Here is a 15066-nt window from a genome sequence, read left to right as displayed (position 1 = left end):
TCCTTTTTAAACATCAATATTTAAATTAATATATTCTTTAAGTCATGATTTGTGAACATTAAGATTTAAAGATAAGCCTGGCTTTTGACTACAGGTATTTAACTGGGAAGGGCCATTTTGAATGGCTGCAGCTGTATGGCTTCAATCTCTACTTTCTGGTGCATGGGGCTGAAATTATAGGCTGTTTAAGTCACCAGGTGCTGATGGTATCAACCCCAGTGTCTTGAAGGCCTGTGTAGAGCAGTTCTGTAGGTTTCTACAGCACCTCTTCAACCTTAGCCTGACCTTACTTATAGCCTGACTTATAGCCTGACTTAGCCCACTGTTGAATTGTTCTTTTTTCACAAGTCTGAGGGCACCCCATGTGGTCCATGAGGGGCCCCTTGGTGCCCGCAGGCATCACGTTGGTGACCCCTGCACTAGTTCCTTAAAAAGGGTTAGTTCGTTTTTATCAAGTTCATTTCACTTCATTTTATTTATATAGCGCCGATTCACAACACGTCATCTCGATGCACTTTACATAGACAATTCAACCAGATCATACAGTCAAATTGATTCAATGTTTTCTGTCTAAGGAAAACCAGATGATTGCATCGACTCATTGACTCGAAACAATCCCTCAAACCAAGCATGCTTGTAGTGACAGTGGAGAGGAAAACAGAAGCAGACATACAGAAGCAGACAAGTTCTGTACACTCTGCAGTCCTGTGGGGAACACCTTCCAGTGGGAGAATTTTTAAATATTAAATTTGGGCTACTGTCAACATTCATAAGATAAAATAACTGTAAATAATGATAAATATTTTCAGACTCATTTGCATACAAATTGCTAACAGAATACCGTATTTGTGTCTGTGTAATGTCTACAATGTAGACATTACACAGACACACATGACACACTGTAGAGTAGACTCTACAGTGTGTCATACAATACTGCATGTGTTAATATATATGTTGGTGTGTGTGTGTGTTTGTGTGTGGGTGTACCTGTCTATCCCTCAGAGAGAGGACCATTTTTCCAATTTCACCATCGAAATGAGGACCAGTTGTTGCAAAGGGAGGACATTTTGCCAGTCCTCACATGCTATTTTGCTTATTGTAAAGGTTTAGGGCTAAGGTGTCAATTGGTTAGGGTTAGGGTGAAGTATGCATTGGTAATAGTTAGGTTTAGAGTTAGTCCTAGGGTTGGGACATTGAAAGGGTTAAAAATCAATGGAAGTCAATGGGAGTCAACACGTGGTCCTCACGACGATAGCAAAACAAGAAGGTGTGTGTGCGGTGGGGTGTGTGTTTTTGTGTCAGGGTATGTGTGTGGTTGGGGTGTGTGTGTGTGCATGTGTGTGTGTATAAAACACAAAGGTATAATAACAACAGCAGGGAGATCTATGTGTGCTTGACAAAGCTGTGCATTTGTGTAGTGGCTGTTCTCATTCCTGCTCACAGGCAGTAGGCCGTAATGAAACAATGACTTTAATTGCGTTTGTGCAGCCATTCCATCAACATGGGAAAATGAAAACCACAACGTAGAACGTCATTTGAGAATCAGCTCATTATTAAAAACAATTGAGAAACTGCATTGTTCTTTTTGTTATACTAATTTAGCTGGAGGGCAAAAAATATGCAGAGTAAGACCTGGCTTTATTGCAACTTAACAGCTTGACTCTGACCTACAACTGCCAGTGTGCATTTCACAGGTAGTTAAAAGCACACAGATCCACACAGCACCCTTGTATGATGTAAACTTCATTACCTGCATCTTTGTTTATGAATGCTTACGCTGACGGATCCTGATTTCTTCCATTCTTGATTGTATTTTCTTTTTTTGTGTCTGTTTGAGTTTTTAAGTTAAAATATCTCTGCCTAAAAACGTCTCAGTTCTCTAGAAACAGCCTATTCTGGTCAAAGAGAACACTGTGCATTAATGTGGACAACTGGGTTGAAAGTTTTTGGAGCATTTGAACCCAGCAGGATATGTGAGAAATGGGTCCTTTGATGCATTGAAAACAACCAAATGAAGCAAAGAAAAAGACAGTTAATTGAAAATCGCAATTATTTGTTAGGCCAAAGTTAACATTTTTCTTTTATTATTTAAACACAGTTATCAGTCACAGTGGAACTGGTCGAGAGGTATAAATAGAAGAAAACTGTAGATCTTGTGTATGGTATTGTGATACGATATTGTGTACGTTTTCCAAAACATTGCACACAAACAAATATCATAACTCACAAATACAGATGTTGCACTCAAATAAATCTTATTGTATTGTACAAGCCAGACTCTAATGTTACACTCAAAATATAATTTATATTGTCTCCAAGTTCAAAATGATCTTTGCTCATATACAAAACAGCCTCTCCTCGTATACGAGACAATTCTACATACTCCGCAGCAAGTTTCTGACAAATGTCACATGATAAAAGAAGAATTGTCATTCTAACTAACAGCAGGAGGCGCTATCCAATCAAAACGGCTAAAACATGCCCATGTCAAGGTAGTTATCCCTGCTATAATTTGTATTCCCTCGCTGGGAACACGCATGGAGTAGAAAGAGCTGATCGAGTTCATTCTGCCTAATTTCCAACCTACTAAATGTGAAACTTCAAATATGTCATGTTTATGAACATTTTACACCAGAATATCGCCAGTGATATTGATTGAAAAAAGAAAACACGATTGTTTGCTTCAAATCAGGAAGATGACAGCTGTCTACTCCTTTCTCTGAAAGCCAACAGGTCCTTGTTTGTTTCAGAACATTTCTTTAAAAAATATCTGATTGTTTCATGTATAAATGTTCTGTCATTATAAATTGCTGTCAAACATAGTCATGTAATAAAAATGAAATAGTGAATTGAGTGTACATGTGTTATAGGCTATGCCCAGTAGGAATATTACTTTATCCTTTGTCAAATTAAGAAATTAAATCTATATTTGCTGGATTCTGCTTGTGTGCTGAACTTGGAGCTCTTTCCTGTCGCAGACCTGGATTTCCCCTAGGAACCTCTTCAATCTTCTGATCTCCTGGATCTGTATCCTGAGCATGTTGTGGGCACCAGCTTTGGCGTCACCCTCTGGATTGTGCTGCCTTCCTTCATCTGCTCGGATCTGATCTCCTTCCCAATTTCCGTCCTCTGGGGCTACAGCATCTGGGACCCTATGAGTGGTGCCCTCCGCATGTTGTTGGCAACCCACCGCCTTGTTCTCTGGGCTTGGCCTGAACTATTAAACCAGAGGTTGCTGCTACTGCAGATCTGTTGCCTTCAATGCTGGGTAAAGTGTTCTAAGCTGTGACAGATATGAACCAGTGGCGGCCAATGGCGGCTGACCAATAGAGGGTGCTAGGGCGCCGCCCCATCCAGCCAATGTGTCATGTTTGGGGTTTAGGTTCCTAACCCACATGCAGAACACCACGGAGTCAGAGTAAAAAGTTCAACTGTTTATTTAGAAAAGCACAAAATTATTTGACAGATGCTGGAAACAGATCCGGGACTCGTCACACAGGGTTCTCTGCATAGAGGGACTGTTGGGTTAGCCAGGAAGCTTATGATCTTGTATCTGAGATGATGTGCAGGTCCGTACCTATTCAGAGGTGCTGGCTGAGCGGCAGAGGGAGGGAACCAGAAGGGTCCAGAGACTGAGAGGCGGCAGAGGGCTAGGCAGCGACAGGGCTTGACTTCAGACTTGTTAGAGTTCAGACCTTGAGTTTCTCCAAGTTCTCTTCTTGAGAGCTGGCAGGCAGGTTCAGACAGTTTGATCTCCAGGTTGCTTCTGAGAGCAGGCAGGCAGGTTTCTGCTGGGAAGCTCTTCCAGAGCTCCAGGTTTCAGTCAGGTTCTTCCTAGGAGACAGAGAGGACAAGAACTGATTAGGTTCAAAGTCAGGTTTTCAGGGGAGTCAGAGAATCAGACAGGCTGGTTGGCTCAGGCTTGCTAACCGTAACTGGCTTAACACTCTGGCGCTGGAGAGTAGTCCTGCCGCTGCTTATATGCTGGTCTCCCTGATGAGCAAATCAGCCGCAGGTGTGGTAGTCAGCTTCAGCTCCAGGAGACCTAGGGCGCCCTCTGCTGGAGAAAGGTGGACAGATCTTCAGATCCCAACACAATGATCTTAATTAAGACATAAAAAAATTTATAAAAAAAAAAAAATAGAAAATTAATATTTAGAAATTTATCAATATATATTTTTACACATTTATATTTATCTTTAAGCTGAAATTCTTTGCCCATAGATTCTCGTAAAAAATGTAAATTTACAGTAGCTCCTCTGCATTATATAATTTCAGCAGTGAGTTCTTTTTTTGTGTGTTTACGTTGGAGGCAATCATGCCTTGTTTTTTATTCGAGCTTGATATTGTCACCACCCGGAATTTCAAAGCATTAGTGGCTAATTTTAGCCGATACTCTCACTTAATGTTTGACTTATGTTAAACAGTTTTCCCTAAAATTGAAGGGTTATGGGGATTGTTTTGCAAGCCAAGTTTTAGTTATTGGTACAGATTATCCAGCAATGAAAGTTCTAATGATGTAGTTGGTTTTATTTCATTTGAAACTGTTTTTGGGATCCATTTTAAAATGTATCTTGTTACAGAACCTAAATTGTGTTGTGCAACTTATTTTGAATTTGCTTAAGCATTTTTATAAGCACTTAAATTCTGAGTGTTCTGATTATGATTTAAATGAACTTAATGAATGATGAATGAAGAATGTTTGATCTGTTATTTTTGAACTTAATACATTTTTCTTAAAACCCAACAAACTTATGTCAACTAAATTATTTTGATAAGCTACTGATTAGTTCCTGGATGCGATCAGATCACTAAATTATTCCATTTGTTGTGCTGATTTTTTGAGTGATTCAGCTTGAAATTTATCTTTATTTGTAAACTGTCAAACATTTAAATGGTTGGCAGGTAAATGGATAATGGTTTCATGAATGAATGAAATACTTATTTGTGTGTCTGACCATTTTAGGTCAGGTTTGTTTCTCCCCAAACTGAAGAAAATTAAGAAAAACATTGTGAGCTTCCTTCTGCTACCTGTGAGGTAGAATTAATTAAGTTGGACTAAACAAACTTTCCTGGAGTTCATGGACTTGTTTCTATTTTATTAAATATGTTGTCCTCCTCTGACTTTAAGGGGAACGCCTTTTTTTTTACATTGGGCCCTGGATTTTACGTTATTACATCATGTTCTACTCAACCATATGAGTTTTGTGTCATTTGGAGCTCTTCTGAAGATATTCATTTAGGTTATATACAAGTCCTTCCTATGGGCAACGACTTTAAGGCACAAACTAAACTGTTCATAATTTATTCTTTATGATACGCCAGCTTTCATAACATGTAGGCAAATCACTGTCCCCCAGACATCTGCGGTTTTATTTATCTTGCTTTAAAACAAAGTGGAGTGTGCATGACGTCATCTGTCAACTGTCAACTGCTGCTAGTTTTACTCACATGCCTGGAGGATGTCTAGTGCTGCTACCACAGATGATCACACTCTCCAAATGGAATTGAACGGTTCAGATTAGCTAGCCCAATGAATAGAAGGGGTAGAGCGTAGCCGCCTGCGGCCCGGGCTGCCTATCACAACACCAGTCATACACACTCAAGGGCCCAATGTAAAAAAAAAAATGGCATTGCCCTTTAATAATATTCTCGTTTGTTTTGAATGTTAATATAGTTTCAATTTTAAACTTTGTATTTGGTGTTTGCCTTCAGTCACCTCTCAGGCTCCATTACGAACTGATCTTCTGATGCCACTAACCGTTGAGAATATTGTGAAGCTTAACCATTAGATAACATTACATTACATAACACTTTATTTTGCTTTCCCTGCCTCCTTTTTTTTTTATTTTTTTTTATTACAGTTTCCTGTAATAAAATTGCCAATGTGGCAATAAGAATAATTGTCTTGATGCCAAAAAGAGCCCAACAGATTTTACTTTCACAAGTGTAGCAGTATGGCAATTGCCATATTGCTCCACTTGTTTCATGCATATAAATTGCTTTATTATAATTATGCAGGGAGTTTAACAGTTTATATGGACACTGCAATGTAAATAGAACAGAAAAGGAAAAACAGAAGAAAAAAAAGGAGAAAAGATGAAAGAAAGAGGAGATAGAAAGGAGATAATGACAAAACATTTTTAGTTTGCTTCATCACCTGTAACGAGATGCAAAAAGAACAGCACAACCGAAAGACATGGTACGAGACATACAATAAAGCAACACCTTGAAACTATCGCTGAAGTAGTAATAACTACTCTGACATGTACTCTATGTTACCTGAAGATAAGAGTGTGGGCTTTCTGTATGGAAGTGAATCTCTGAGTACCTGGAACCAAGCACCTGTAGTTGTTTGTGAGAGTGCACTTGTGTATGTAAAGTTTATCCATAGAAAAAAATGCTCAATAGTTCCTGCCTCCTTTTTCAAATGTCATAATCCGACCCAGCATAGGTTAATACAAGTAGGACTGATCTAAAGAACTGTTCAGTGCAGAAAAAAATGACAGTGAAGCTACAATACTACCTGGCAAGTAGTTACATCATCATGATGCGATTATGGTAAATATCTGTGTGGTGTTGTTTGACTCAGTGCTTGGTTGTTTTAAACAGTATCCATGAGCAACATAGTAAGCAGCAACAACTAGGGCCTATCACAGAAATTAGATCACTTCGTTCTACAATCAAAGTTTCTCAATTGCTGTGGCACCTGTGAACTGAACACATAATGCTGCTCATGTTAACGGGTTTAAGCGATTAATCCCTTAATGCAGAATACAGGGGTAGTCCACAGCAAAACTGACTTACAAAAACTAGCAAGACAAAGTAGAGTCACCCATCCTGACTTCCTCAATAAGCTGAATGAAACTATTCTTTATTGAGGTAATCACTAAATGTGATGAGCGATTGGTGAGCAACCTCTGGTACTTTTAGCTAAAATCTTTCCATTAGGCTTAGATCAGACCCTGTGAAATTATGACAAACAAGTTCAATTATTAATTGTACTTTCCATTTGCAAATGGAAAGTAAAATTAACAATGTACAGTATGGAAAGACAGAAACCCTATTTGAATCTTTGTCAGTTTTTACTTAGGGTAAAATTGTCACATGTGTCAAGTTATGAAGTACAAATACTTTGTTACTGTACTAAGTACACTTTTTAGGTATCTATACTCCATTACTTATTTTTCCTCCTACTTCTGACTTCTGCTCATTACATTTTCACACAAGTATCTGTCCTTCCTATTTCTTACATTTTTAAAACAAACCTTACTCATTACTCTTGGCTTCGGTTTAATGCAAAGGTCATGGATTAGCGCACCAGGGTCCAGAGTTGTGACGAAAAGTGCATGCCTGCCGAGATATGCATCCCCAGTGGCAGGAGTGCGCCGCGCTCTGTACAACTGCGACTATCGACGAGGAAAACGGGTTAAAATATGACCAATGGAGCTAATTGTTGTTACATTAATTATATAAAAATGTTTAAATATACCTCTTATAGGAAAAGAAATGTGGTTATTTGGCAGATTCATTTACTGTCATGATGGGTTTGAAGGATCTGACCCACATGCAGAGTGGAAAGCAAAAACGCAGACTGACAGATATACAGCTGGGTAACACAGTTGGACCACAGCGCACTGGTGAACCAGAACCGGAAATTCTGAAGATCACAATGATCAGTTCAGGGAATGTAGGAAAAAAGGCTGAGGCTTGTATGTTGCAGGAGAGGCACTCACGTTTAGGGGGCACTTTGTTATCCTTTGAATCCAGTTTGTGGGGTTTTATCCTGAGATGAAGGAACTTGTTGGAGGGTGCACAGGCAGACTAAGGTTGGATCCAGAGGAGTATTGTAGGGGACTTTCACCGGGCTTTCCTGAAGAGGACTTGAACGGATCATGTGGAGGTTCCCCTTGCTCAGCATGACTCGGTTTGACTCGGTTTATCCTTGGAGGGGAGTAGAAGGTCCAGGCTTATCCAGTGAATCAGGAAGGCTTCCTGCCAGAGAACAAAAGACAAAGGCAAGCTTAGACTCAAAGAGATAAGGCTAAGGTTAGACTCTGCTAATCTCAGTTAGGCTAGAGTACCCAAAACTGGCAAACACTCTGGCGTTAAAGTAGTGACAATCCGCTGCTCAAGTACTCCTCTGGTAATGAACCAACGAGTCGCAGGTGTACAGGGAGGCCCAACGAGGACAGGGCACCGCCTGGTGGTGGAGAAAGGAAAACACAAAAAAACAACCCACACAAACTGGAATCCTAACATTTACAAAGGTAAAGGTTAAATCCAAAGATTTTGTCCAAGGTACGGCTGATTTATTTGTTGTAGTCTCTTGTTATTAACACACAACAATAAACAGTGATAGCCGACGGGAGTTTGGAAAGACATAAACGGAACAGACCTTAACTCATACAATACTGTATTCATTCAGAAACATTGTAGACTTTCTTACAATACTGAATGCTCTATAATTGTATTTCTGCTATTGTTTGATTATACACATCTGCTACTTTTTATTCTAAAAAATCTTGAATGTTAAGCAGCAAATTATCAAAGTTTTTCAAAAGCCTGTTTAAAAGCTCCAAATGAGGCTTCGGATCGTACAACGACAATTACGCTGTCATTGTTTTACAGGGCAGAATTTGCATTTTGCTGACCCTTGTCCTTTTAACTACTGATGGATATACAGGAATACAGTCATACAAGTGCCATCTCCTTTGAGATGGCACAGGATGCAATTTTTGGCAATTTCTATTCTTTTTTTTTTATGTATAACATGGATGCATTAATACCTCATTTTATTTCAGTGTTAAATTGGGTTTAAAGTAACAGATCATTAAAAATAGCTTCCGGACCTTTACTGGTTGATGATTTTTTTTTTATTCGGACCCACTGATTTTTAATTGGTTACCCCTGCTTTAATGTTTATAAATATTTATTTCCCGTCATGTGCGCCATCCAATGCAGATCATTGGCTCCATCCACATCTAGTGAAAACTTGTGTAATTGGATGAGTCATATAACGCAAATACTCATTGGTGAGCTAAAGGAAATCATGAAGCAAGCAAGTGTTCTTTAAACTGTAAACGCGAATTGTCTATGCCATGCTACAATGTCAGATTCAGAAAAAGATGTGAAAATGTCTGAAAGGTTTGACACAGGCGAGAGCTTATCGGGAGATGGAGACGGAGACCAACTAGACCTTCCTCATCCTTGGCCCTATATTAAAGATTTTTTCGAAATAGTCGAACAATTGAGCTTTCAATTCATATAGTGGTATCTGGCTGTTTTTTTAAAAGCTTACTTTATACTTTCAGTAGTTTTTGGAGTACATACTTTTTCAATTTACTTGAGTAAAGAGGTCAAGTTGATACTTTTACCAGAGTGTTTTTAAACTGCAGGATCTATACTTCTACTTAAGTAACAAATGTGTGTATTTTTGACACCTCTGAAAAAAGGACAATGAAAAAGATTGATGGAAATGCAATGAAAGGTGTAGCTGTGCAAAACAAAATTTCGTTTTGTATATAAAATGATAATAAATGTTGTCTAAGAGGTAGGGTTGTCACGATAGTAAACTTTTCAACTCGATATCGATACTAAGGAAAATATTCGATACTTGATACCATTTTCGATATCAAAAGAATAAAAACTCCAAATTTCAACAGAAATATTTTGATAATTAAAATACAATAAATACATACAATAAACAATAAGAACAATATTTTGAGGTTGTATGCTGTGCACAATATTAAGCAAGCTTGATAAAAAACTTACAAAATTAAAATTAAGTTTTCCTTACTTGGCTATGCTTTGCACACATAACAATGACCCTAGCCAAACCGGTTAAGAAATTAAAATAATTCTCAGCAGCTGCACCTGTTACAAAAAAAAGTGTGAAACTGAAAAGTGCGTAGAATTATTCAATCACACAGTGTTCAGAAAGTGCATTGTCCTCTATTCTGAACTTTAGATGAATGACTGCTTAGGTGCCACTGGTGGTAGCACTGTATCAATACTTTTGAAAATGAGTATTGTATCCGGATACAACGTTTCAGTATCGATACTTTTTTGAGTATCGATACTTTTGACAATCCTACTAAGAGGGGAGGAAAAGGAATTAAGAAAAATTAATACAGAATGTTGGATGCTTGACAATCATAAGAAAAGGTGTAATGTTTAGACTCTCAACACAACTGGTAAGAGACGTGATGGAGTTTAGTACTACACTCTGTGAACATGTGAAACACTTTATTCTTTAATAAAAATTGAATAAGCAAAAAAAGTGTCTCAAGTAAATGTTTTATACTTACCACCCTCTTCTGAACCAATGTCTTGATAAATAGCTGGGTCATTATTACCTGCTAAATCAGCTCTGGCTTTCTTTTTCACTTATAACCCTGAATGACTAATTGTCATTATTTTCAGGAGAATAAAGTCCTTAATTTAAAGATTTTCAAAAGTCTGCCTCTACCATTTGTTTCAGCTGCTATTTTTAAGTACTGTTAGACTTTCCTAAGTTTGGCTCCTCTTCATTTATTCAATGACAGTTTATTGTTTTCAACAGGTCATTAAACCATTGAAACACAAGAAATTAGGTGCATTAGTTGATCTGACCAAAGGGGATAAGACTGAAGTACAGACTTTTGCCGCAAATATTTGTCCAATACAAACTATTACTTGCATTTTGTCTATCTTATCTTATTTAAACCTAATGTAAAGCAGTTTGTATCTACATAAAGTCGAAGGGAAGCAGCTGTTCCAACGGTTACAGTTCCGAATTCTCCAGAGTGGTGTCCGACTTTACACGAGTGAATAAAGTGAAATGATTGGTCGTTTATCAAGGGGGCGGGATTGTTGTGGCAGAAGGTTCACAAGCATTTTTGGTTGTGGTCAGGGTCTCGGAAGCATCTTGGTATCCTATTAGCGACTTAGTGACAGTGGGAAATTACATTGACACCAAGTATTACTACATTGGTGACTTAGCACCAACACTGTCATGGACGCTATGGACAGCAAAACATGCAAGAGGAGGAGAGTTTTGTGTTGGAGCTCATGGATGAGTCTCTTGCATCATACATTTTTTATTTAGAGAGGGAAAGTGGGGACAAAGATGTAGTGGAAGAGGAGGCCAGGGCGGCTTCATTTGGTTTATGTTTGAGCCTTTTCCTCACAATGCTGCTAGCTCTGTTGGCTCTATGCCTGCCGAAGACGTCCATCCCCATGAACACTGGGACGTAAATCAATGGTAAAGTAAATTATTCTTATTTCTTATTTCAACTGTTGTGTATATTTGCTCTGAAATATGAATCAAAATACTATGACCGAAATAATTTGATTGACAGATGACTGTTGATATATGATTCGCCAAATTAAAACACAGATTTTAAGACAGGGTTTTTTTTTTTTTTTTTTTTTTTTAAGAAATAAAAAAAATTAATTGTCAGATAAAGAGTACATTTATATACAAGTTTAAGCCAGAATGACTTTAAGAGAAAGAACCTCCAGCAGAACTAGGTTCATAAGGTTATCTATCTGCCGAGGCCGACTGGGGTTCAAGAAGACAGAAGCAGACATAGAAAAAGAAGCAGAGATACAAAAGGCAAATGTCACCCACCTCCACCAGTGGCTCCATCAAGGAAACACACGGCCAGGCAGACGAGCTCTGAGACAGACACAGACGTCCATCCCCGTGAATACTGGGACGTAACTCAATGGTAAAGAAAATGATTCTTAAAAGATGCTATGACGAAAAAATGTGATTGACAGATGACTAACTTAGGTGTACAAGCTGATGTATAACAAACTGGCCTGCATAAAATAGCGGAAAATAACCCAGAGATTTTAACACAGGCTATTGTTTTAAAAAGAAATTTTCTAACTTTTGGGCCAATATGATCTGATAAAGAGTACATTTATATACATGTTTAAGGAGGAATAATTAAAATTTTAAATATGACTTCCCTACGACTTTAAAGGCTAGTTGCTATCTGGTTGGGAGAGAGGTCTTATTAGAAAAATAAATATTTTTTTTATATCATAAATAATGAAAAAAAAAATGTGCTTAGTTAAACACCACAGGGGCTTCAACTGGTGCAATGAGGCTTTTGCTGACTAAGAATGAAATTCTACACAAACAAAAGACTCCATGCAGTCTTTTAAAGGAAAACAAAAAAAAAAAAATTGTGGAAAAGGGCCTCATGCCACTTTATATGTTTGTTGAAGGCCTTTGGTTCTGTGGACCTTTTCTCCTACATAGTGCATGAAATTATAAACTTTAGAAAAAAATAAATGCTAAAAAAACGATTTAAATGGCAGGAAAAACAAAAGGTAAAAAATATATGCCTTTTTTTTACTAAAAAGGGCTGTACAACTTACTGCAAGAGCAAAAGCGATTGGGGCAATCGGGTTTTCTCCCATCAGAATAATGCATTGAGATAAAACTTTTAAGTGTCTCATGCTACTGCTGTGAAAATTACTCTATATTAAAGTTTTTACACATCCATAACACAAGCCTCAACAAGCAGTCATCATCGAAAACACATCCGTCTGCAGGACAATCTGGTAAGTTGAGAATAGCAGTAGGGTTGATTTTTATGCGACCCAGTTGCCTATGTACCCCCTGCAGTTACCAGCAGAAGGAAAGCATATTGGTGCCGGTGTGTGGGTGGTTTGGGGACAACACAGCTTTTAGGAAGAAAGAAGAAAAAATTTCACAATACAGCTATACCAACTTCATAGTCTAAAGGAGAAATAAATTAGACTTTTGGTTTTTTTGAAAGATCTTCCTTTTTAATGAAAATCCATGTAGATAAAAAGACAGATTAAAGACATTACAGAACACAAAAGGGTTTAAATACACTAAAAGGTGAAATTATTTTCCATTTCTTCCAGCCATGGTATTGAATCACACTTAAAGAAACCTTACAACTATGAAAAAAACTACTATTAATGTTTAAAAAAATTCAAATGTTTAAAATACTAATTTATGAGATGCAATAAGATAAATAAACAACAAAAACTTACAGCATGTACCATTTTTTCTAAAACTTGCAAAGAGAAAAAAATGGGATAAAGTGTTTATGCTTTCAACATCACAAGGAGGAAAATCCATATTTATTACAACAGTATGAAAACTAAAGTCAAAACTAACAAACAAATAAATAAATATAATGTTTAACTGGGTTTGATCAATAGGGTGGGACATTGAGGGCACTAGCATGCTATAGGGGATGGGGAGAAACAGGGGGGACACCCACAAGGGTTAAAGGTGATTTCCTGTAGCTTTTAAACGCATGCTATAAACTGGTAATTATGGCCTCAGCAGCGGCCGTGACAGGACAAGCGTACAAAAGGTTTGAAAGAAAAAAATGTTAAAAAGTAGGAACATCAAGGCACAGAAGGTGAAATGCGCTCCATTAGAAACGCAGATAATTATAATGGCATGTTTTCTCTTATGTTGCATAATAGCCCTTCTAACAATCATGTTGCAATAACCCAAACTTGCAAAATAGCATATAATCATCCGCTTACAACAGAATCACAGAGAAGCTTAGAATGGGAATATAGATTTTTGAACCTCTTTTACAGCTCAGTTTGTAAACCTTAAAATCCATCATTCCATCTGATCTGACAGGCTGTTTATTTTAAAGAAAACATCCCTGCAGCAAAGCCTCAACATCTCCAACTCCTTCTTTGAGCTTAAAACTGCCACCATTGATAATAAATCATACACAGTACCTGAAGAAATATTAACAAAGAATAAATCCTCACAGAGGATTGTCTTAAGTGTTTTCCTCTTTCCAAAAATATATGCTCCTAATGTGATAAAATAAGCAAGGCACTAAGTGAGCCAACCATTTAGTGTAGCAATTCTCTTCTTTGAATTCAAGTGTCTTATTCAGGGAAAGCCCCCCCCATAAAGTGTTAAGTTTTATATGTAAGATTTGTGTTTTTGTGTCCTGCATCAGCGTCTCTTAACTCATGGTCGAGTGAGTTGGGTGTAAACTGGAGCCTGCTCCCAATGCTGCGAGCTGCCCTGAGGGATCGATGGTGCCCCTGCGTTATCTGCTATGGCTGTATACATGGACTGGACTGGGGTTGCCATGTAACTGAAAGTAGAGTACAGACTTGAGCCCTGTCCTGCCCCCGCATGGCTGTGGTATGATGTACCTCCCCCCTGGTGATCAGGGTACTCATACTGATGTGCCCTGGAGATGGCTGGGTAGGTGGAGGGGCTGAAGTGCTGCAGGCTGAAGGGGCTGTAGGTAATGTGCTGTGGGGAACTCTGCTGGTCGCTGTAGTGACTTGGACTGAGCTGCTCTTTCTTGATCTGGGTCCTTGGCTGGGCCTGAGGAGCATCTGAGCCCCCACCCCCCAATGTGGTTAGGGTAATCTGTTGCTGCTCTCCTTGCTGGTTCTGGCTTTTCGTCATCCAGGCTGCCCCCCCTCCTGCTTGTGGACTAAGTGGGGCCCCGTTGCTGATGCTGTAGCTGCCAATATAGCTGATGGGAGTGGTGCCAGCTAGACCCAGATGGCCATTGGGCGGTAGGTACTGGTCAAACTCATTGACGTCGAAGGTCTCGATGTGAGAAATGACATCGGTGCTCAGCTCAGTGATGTCTACATCATGGAAATCGATGTTTAGCTGGCGCCCAACAGTGCCGTCAGGCAGAGCACGGAGCCCCACTTCACGCTTCAGGTCTATCTTACCTGAGCTGGAATCAGTCTTTGGGGTGGTAGGAGGGGTTGGAGGGCCCTGTGAGCCTAGAGGATCGAAAAAACTTTGTTTAAATGACTGTAGTTAAGTCTCACTTGTAACTGCTCATATTAAAGCATCCTTTCCTCACCTGAGTGTTCAGCAGGAGAGTGCAACTCCCCCATGCTGGAGGCAGGGGAGTCTGCCTGCTGGAGAGCTTTGAAAATGGCGTTGGTGGAGATATGTGTCCGGTCACTGCAGTCTTCTGACTCACTTTGGCCATTCTTTACTGTCTTCCTCCGCCGGGGTTGGTATTTATAGTCCGGATGATCCTTCTTGTGCTGTACCCGGAGCCTTTCAGCCTCTTCCAC

The 15066-nt window shown here is 38.9% G+C and overlaps 1 protein-coding gene across 1 annotated transcript in view; it reads right to left on the bottom strand.

The window, feature by feature from the left end:
• Positions 1-12849: 12849 nt before the first annotated feature.
• The window catches only part of LOC107093507 (transcription factor Sox-9-A-like), a 9296-nt gene continuing 7079 nt past the window's right edge, over positions 12850-15066 (bottom strand). The window contains 2 exon segments of the mRNA XM_015388611.1: positions 12850-14763; positions 14847-15059. Coding sequence (XP_015244097.1) covers positions 13979-14763; positions 14847-15059 — 998 coding nt within the window. The 3' untranslated portion in view covers positions 12850-13978.

Source organism: Cyprinodon variegatus, unplaced genomic scaffold, assembly GCF_000732505.1.
Source record: "Cyprinodon variegatus isolate N-32 unplaced genomic scaffold, C_variegatus-1.0 Scaffold429, whole genome shotgun sequence".
In the NCBI taxonomy this organism is placed as follows: domain Eukaryota; kingdom Metazoa; phylum Chordata; class Actinopteri; order Cyprinodontiformes; family Cyprinodontidae; genus Cyprinodon; species Cyprinodon variegatus.
Note: the sequence above shows the minus strand (reverse complement) of the source record. Positions and strands in the feature narration are given on the sequence as shown.